Below are 6,801 nucleotides of genomic sequence, written 5' to 3'. Positions count from 1 at the left end.
CCCCCCCCCTTTCAGGATCACATGATCAGCTAGTGTCACCCTCAGCCTGCCTGGTGGTGGGGAAAGTAGTCAGAGGTGGAACAGGACTCTTTGAACTGAAGCAGCCTCTGCAGTAGAGACAGAGATGCTGACAGTGGTTAGATATGATGTGATAAGATCACAGCTGATCCGGTCTGCAGGCTCCTTACATCCTCTACAGAATGCATCAGTAAATATGTTTATTTCCTTTTAGCAAAAGCCTTCCAGGCTGCAACGTTTCATTAAAAGAACATAAAAACTGATGGAATAAGTCACTTTGTTTTCATTTCTTAATAAAAGGAATATTGAATTTTGTATTTTTGTTATGTATGTATTTTGTGACAGTATTGGGACTGTTTGAATTGTAAACAACATCAATTTATGTTTTTGGGAACACAACAATAGTCATTCAGCATTATAGACAGGCCTTGAGCAGGTCCAGAGTGTCTTTATTAAGTTCGTTTGGTAAAGGAAAAAAAGATGAATCTGATTACTTACTCTAGCTCAAGCTCAAGACTCTGAACAGAGGTCAGTCTTTTCAGTGAATTGAGGTCATGAGGTCTAGATTTACAAACATATGTGTGTCATTCTAAAGCTCTCACTGTGTTCAAGGGCCGTACTCTATCGGGATGCTACTGTCAGTCTGTAAAATATCTGTTACTGCAGAGATAATGATTAAGAAGTGCAACAGGTCATCCAAGATGACTAAAGTTGGCATAATCACCAAGTGCTGAGGCACACGGTGAGCAAAAACCGCCGTCACTGCTGACTCAAAACTTTCCAGAGCGTCATGATATGGGTGTCCATGAGTAAGCAGCTCCTGCATGTGTAATGTGTAGGTGGCTGAGTAATTAGTGTGTACTTTAAAGCATAAGCTCACCCAGAAAAACTATAGTTAGTGTGTTGAAAATATTCCGATGTCACAGTCCACCAGTCCAGTGTGAGGTGGGTTCATTGATCCAGTCCTGCACCCAGACAAAATGTATCTACTGTTTCTCTCCTGATTTATTTACACTTTTACATCTCTGGCTTATTTATCCTAAACCTTATTGTGTAACCTGTAAAGTTGGTTCTGTGTATTTATCTCGATTTATAAATCTGCATTACTACTGTTCTAACAGTAAATCTAACGGATTTTACTGTGCATTTCAGTTTACAACATGTTTTGTGGACAAATTTTGCAAACAGCTACCGTTGCCTGTAGCGCTAACGGGACACTGAAATGTTGGGAGGCTTTTATTACGAAAGAACGGAAATGATGGGAACTTTTACGCAATTTGATTGGTTGGTTGGTCTCCTGCGGTAGGACCGACCAGTGAAGGTGGTGTGATAAAGCTGCAGAATCTCGAGATGTGATAATGTACCCTCGTGCGAAGGATGCGCCGTGACCGCTCGTGGATATCTATGGAAGGGTGAGTCATAACGAAATGAGGCGAAACAGTAGAAGCTGGTTTGAAAGGCGTCAGCAGTTGGGGGTAAAATACAGTTTGGTTCGATATGGACACAATGGTCAGCCTGTAAGCTGACTTGAGCCTTCGTTGCTGGTCATTGTTTTGCTACATTTTGAAGCTGCCGATATTAACAGTCGGCCGCTGATGCTGTATCTTTTTTTTTGTCCTATTACAAAAGCTTCGCTGTATTAAAAATATTTGCGTTACTTGTAAATAAGCAGTTGATTATCCATGTGATATTTTCACGCAGTTTAGCGGAATTTAATTATACAGCGTTTGTAAAAACGTTATGGCGCATTTATCCACAATCCTCGGCTCTGCGCAGGACCGTCCCGACAGACCTACGTGCGCGAGACGTTAGCAAAGAAGGAGAAAGCCGAAGCTACGAAAAGCAAAAATGTTTAGCTTTGTTTTATTTTTACTTTTTCAAGGGCTGGTAGGCCGGTTGTTAAGAGACTCGGAGCAATAAAATCATTTACCTTCACAGGCCACATTTACTGTGTCAGACACCCGCCGCCCCGGCCTTTTCTCCGAGCATTTATAAAAGGCTTCTTAATCTGTCCCTGGAGTTCTTACCACTTAACGGCAGCAGGGATGCAGTAAACACTCATACTGATTTAATACGAGGGAGCAATGGGACCGCATTAAGAAAAAAAAATATTACGAATAATTTTGAGAATAAAGTCGAAATTTCGATGTTAGAGTCTAAATAGTATTTTGAGGGGGGAAAAGTTAGCTTCTGGCACATAAGCACGAAGTGATAAGAGCTGCGCCTATCAGAAGACAACCGCAGGGTACACCCTTGTGTAAATGAAGAGGATGTATCTTGTATCACAAGACTTGGTAAGAGAGTTGATCATGTGCCACTCAGTCACACAAAGCGTTTTGTAGATGACAACTGTGATCTGCACATTTGTACTTTTGTTTCTCAGCATAGTATTCCGAGTTTGATGTCCACTTTTCTGGACATTTCGTGCAGTCAGAGATAGATGCACAAAAGAAAAAAGTAGGCTGAGGTTTGGGTGGAATACATTTTCATTCAGGAAGTTGTTGAATAATAATTCAGGGACAGCGATGGGTCTGTGTGATGTGTTGTATTAGGCTTTACAGGGAGTGCAGAATTATTAGGCAAGTTGTATTTTTGAGGAATAATTTTATTATTGAACAACAACCATGTTCTCAATGAACCCAAAAAACTCATTAATATCAAAGCTGAATGTTTTTGGAAGTAGTTTTTAGTTTGTTTTTAGTTTTAGCTATTTTAGGGGGATATCTGTGTGTGCATGTGACTATTACTGTGCATAATTATTAGGCAACTTAACAAAATACAAATATATACCCATTTCAATTATTTACTTTTACCAGTGAAACCAATATAACATCTCCACATTCACAAATATACATTTCTGACATTCAAAAACAAAACAAAAACAAATCAGCGACCAATATAGCCACCTTTCTTTGCAAGGACACTCAAAAGCCTGCCATCCATGGATTCTGTCAGTGTTTTGATCTGTTCACCATCAACATTGCGTGCAGCAGCAACCACAGCATCCCAGACACTGTTCAGAGAGGTGTACTGTTTTCCCTCCTTGTAAATCTCACATTTGATGATGGACCACAGGTTCTCAATGGGGTTCAGATCAGGTGAACGAGGTGGCCATGTCATTAGTTTTTCTTCTTTTATACCCTTTCTTGCCAGCCACACTGTGGAGTACTTGGACGCGTGTGATGGAGCATTGTCCTGCATGAAAATCATGTTTTTCTTGAAGGATGCAGACTTCTTCCTGTACCACTGCTTGAAGAAGGTGTCTTCCAGAAACTGGCAGTAGGACTGGGAGTTGAGCTTGACTCCATCCTCAACCCGAAAAGGCCCCACAAGCTCATCTTTGATGATACCAGCCCAAACCAGTACTCCACCTCCACCTTGCTGGCGTCTGAGTCGGACTGGAGCTCTCTGCCCTTTACCAATCCAGCCACGGGCCCATCCATCTGGCCCATCAAGACTCACTCTCATTTCATCAGTCCATAAAACCTTAGAAAAATCATTCTTGAGATATTTCTTGGCCCAGTCTTGACGATTCAGCTTGTGTGTCTTGTTCAGTGGTGGTCGTCTTTCAGCCTTTCTTACCTTGGCCATGTCTCTGAGTATTGCACACCTTGTGCTCTTGGGCACTCCAGTGATGTTGCAGCTCTGAAATATGGCCAAACTGGTGGCAAGTGGCATCTTGGCAGCTGCACGCTTGACTTTTCTCAGTTCATGGGCAGTTATTTGGCGCCTTGGTTTTTCCACACGCTTCTTGCGACCCTGTTGACTATTTTGAATGAAACGCTTGATTGTTCGATGATCACGCTTCACAAGCTTTGCAATTTTGAGACTGCTGCATCCCTCTGCAAGATATCTCACTATTTTTGACTTTTCTGAGCCTGTCAAGTCCTTCTTTTGACCCATTTTGCCAAAGGAAAGGATGTTGCCTAATAATTATGCACACCTGATATAGGGTGTTGATGTCATTAGACCACACCCCTTCTCATTACAGAGATGCACATCACCTAATATGCTTAATTGGTAGTAGGCTTTCGAGCCTATACAGCTTGGAGTAAGACAACATGCATGAAGAGGATGATGTGGACAAAATACTCATTTGCCTAATAATTCTGCATTTCCTGTATTTTTATGGAGACTAGCTGACAGTGTAATTACTGTAAGATAATTTGTTCCTTAAAAGCAAGCAAAAACAGAAGCAGTTAAAAACACTATATTAGTGTAACCTGTCACATTGTGCTCTAACTCCAACTCTTTAGTGCACTGTGCTCCACAGAACGTAGGCTTACCACACAGCTGTAACGTATTAACAGTTATTAACTTAAACTGTCCTTTCTGTGCACTTTGTTTTTTAAACATGCATTCAATTAAAGTCGATTAGGTCAATTAAGCATTATAAGGCGGAAGGTGGGGGGTGGTTCCCTTTCTTTTTTGCTGGGAGTTGGCAACCCTATAAGTTAGGTTATTTAATATTTCTGCTAAGTTCTCTTTAAAATACCAGAATAGGAAGGATGGTGCAGCTTTAAGTTTATTAGACTGATCACTTTTGCTGAACTATTAAATATTTTGGGTGCAGTGTATTTTTTGCATACAGGTGTAACAGAGTAGCTTTAGTTTAGTTTAGTTTTTTTAAACTTGAGTATGAACTTATACAAAATGCAGAAAGATATTTTAAAAAAACGTTTTATTGATTATAAAATACGCTATATCGGATTTATATCGGTATCAGCAGATATTGAAATTTATGATATACAGCTTGGAGTAAGACAACATGCATGAAGAGGATGATGTGGACAAAATACTCATTTGCCTAATAATTCTGCACTCCCTGTGTTATTGAATCCACACAGCCCCGTGATGCCTACTTGTAGATACCGAGGATGCAGTGAAACCGCTCAAACTGATGACTTTATTTTTATAGTTGCTTCTGAGGTCTTGTCTTAAGGGCTCATAGGTGTTGTTCATAGGAAGTATTCATTTATTAATCCGTATCGCTGTTTCTGTGCCTGTGATGAGGTCCACTATGGGCAGCTGTGGTGGAGAAATGGCAAAATTGAGTGCTTTGGTTAGCTTCTTCTTTTCAGTTTCAGGGAGGTTCCTGTTTAATAAGTTCTTCACCCACTTTTCCCGGCAGTCTTCGGTTGTGGTGTCTTCTTGTTCTTATGTGTATGGTCTCGGCATTGACTCAGAATTATAAGGTTTTGTTTTACAATGAGTGAAATCTCCAAAGTTGCCTTTCTTTTCATTTAATGTGTTAGAAACTTCTTCTTAAATAGGGAAGGCTAGGAGTGTTTTGAGTTAATGCAGTCTGGTTGATCTCACTCTATGGTAGAGATGGCACTATACCACTTTTTTATGTCTGACACGATATCATAAATTTCAATATCTGCTGATACCGATATAAATCTGATATTGATTATATTTTATAATCAATAAAACGTTTTTTTTAAAATATCTTTCTGCATTTTGTATAAGTTCATACTCAAGTTTAAAAAAACTAAACTAAACTAAAGCTACTCTGTTACACCTGTATGCAAAAAATACACTGCACCCAAAATATTTAATAGTTCAGCAAAAGTGATCAGTCTAATAAACTTAAAGCTGCACCATCCTTCCTATTCTGGTATTTTAAAGAGAACTTAGCAGAAATATTAAATAACCTAACTTATAGGGTTGCCAACTCCCAGCAAAAAAGAAAGGGAACCACCCCCCACCTTCCGCCTTATAATGCGTAATTGACCTAATCGACTTTAATTGAATGCATGTTTAAAAAACAAAGTGCACAGAAAGGACAGTTTAAGTTTAAGTGACAGTTTAAGTTAATAACTGTTAATACGTTACAGCTGTGTGGTAAGCCTACGTTCTGTGGAGCACAGTGCACTAAAGAGTTGGAGTTAGAGCACAATGTGACAGGTTACACTAATATAGTGTTTTTAACTGCTTCTGTTTTTGCTTGCTTTTAAGGAACAAATTATCTTACAGTAATTACACTGTCAGCTAGTCTCCATAAAAATAATGTGATCTTTATGAGTCTTTGCTGATAAGATGTTACATAAAATTTGATGGTTGAGTGTGTGTGTGTGCGTGTGTGCTTGTAGATTTATTTATGGTCCAAATACGTGCGGCTGACACAGAGTGTGACTGTCAGAGGGCATTCAGCAACATTAGCACTCATAGTTGAAGGGTGTTTCTCCTCTTTCCTTTCTTAAATTTTAATTATATGACCCCCAATAAATGCAGACACCAAAATATCTGCAAATAGCCAATACTGGGCTCTAGTGACTAAACTTTCAAAATAAAAGCTGTGTTTGTCCACTAATTAATTCATCTCATATGGTGACCTTCATACTGGAATGAGCTGAGGAAGATGCTCAGTAAAGTCTGTGTGCAGGAAACCTGAGTATTTTTCAGTGACCAAAAACTCGAGTCATGCATAGAACATCCACTGTTTTCAATGTTTGGTAATGGCCATGCCTGTGTGTGCAGGTCAGGACTCCTGACAGTCAGAGGGCTTCAGTCTACAGCAGAGACCAGAAGACGTCCCAGAACAGAGAGACCAGCATGAGGCTTCAGATACGCTGGGCAGCACACAGGTGATATTCAGAACACAGAAGACTCCCAATGATTTTGGTGGTTATATATGGAGGACCAGGAAAGTCATCCATATATAAATTAGAGATGGACCGATCCGATATTACGTATCGGTATCGGTCCGATACTGACCTAAATTACTGGATCGGATATCGGAGAAAAATAAAAAATGTAATCCGATCCATTAAATATCAC

General features: G+C 39.8%; 2 protein-coding genes across 3 annotated transcripts in view; both read left to right on the top strand.

Moving 5' to 3' along the window:
* Window positions 1-282, top strand: part of polr1a (RNA polymerase I subunit A) — a 36,701-nt gene extending 36,419 nt beyond the window's left edge. For both annotated transcript variants that reach the window (XM_013908293.1, XM_005719411.2), the window contains exon 38: window positions 16-282. In XM_013908293.1, the coding sequence (XP_013763747.1) occupies window positions 16-116 (101 nt within the window). In that variant the 3' untranslated portion in view covers window positions 117-282. The remainder of the gene's footprint in view (window positions 1-15) is intronic.
* Window positions 283-1,311: 1,029 nt separating this feature from the next.
* st3gal5 (ST3 beta-galactoside alpha-2,3-sialyltransferase 5) overlaps window positions 1,312-6,801 on the top strand; it is a 40,389-nt gene continuing 34,899 nt past the window's right edge. Inside the window, exons 1-2 of the mRNA XM_005719409.1 lie at window positions 1,312-1,430; window positions 6,502-6,608. Of these exons, the coding sequence (XP_005719466.1) occupies window positions 6,577-6,608 (32 nt within the window). The 5' untranslated portion in view covers window positions 1,312-1,430; window positions 6,502-6,576. The remainder of the gene's footprint in view (window positions 1,431-6,501; window positions 6,609-6,801) is intronic.

The sequence above is a fragment of the Pundamilia nyererei genome, unplaced genomic scaffold (genome assembly GCF_000239375.1).
Source record: "Pundamilia nyererei isolate P.nyererei 1_Seehausen unplaced genomic scaffold, PunNye1.0 scaffold00001, whole genome shotgun sequence".
Lineage (NCBI taxonomy): Eukaryota > Metazoa > Chordata > Actinopteri > Cichliformes > Cichlidae > Pundamilia > Pundamilia nyererei.
The sequence above is the reverse complement of the archived record's forward strand: the minus strand, read 5'-3'. Positions and strand labels throughout refer to the sequence as shown.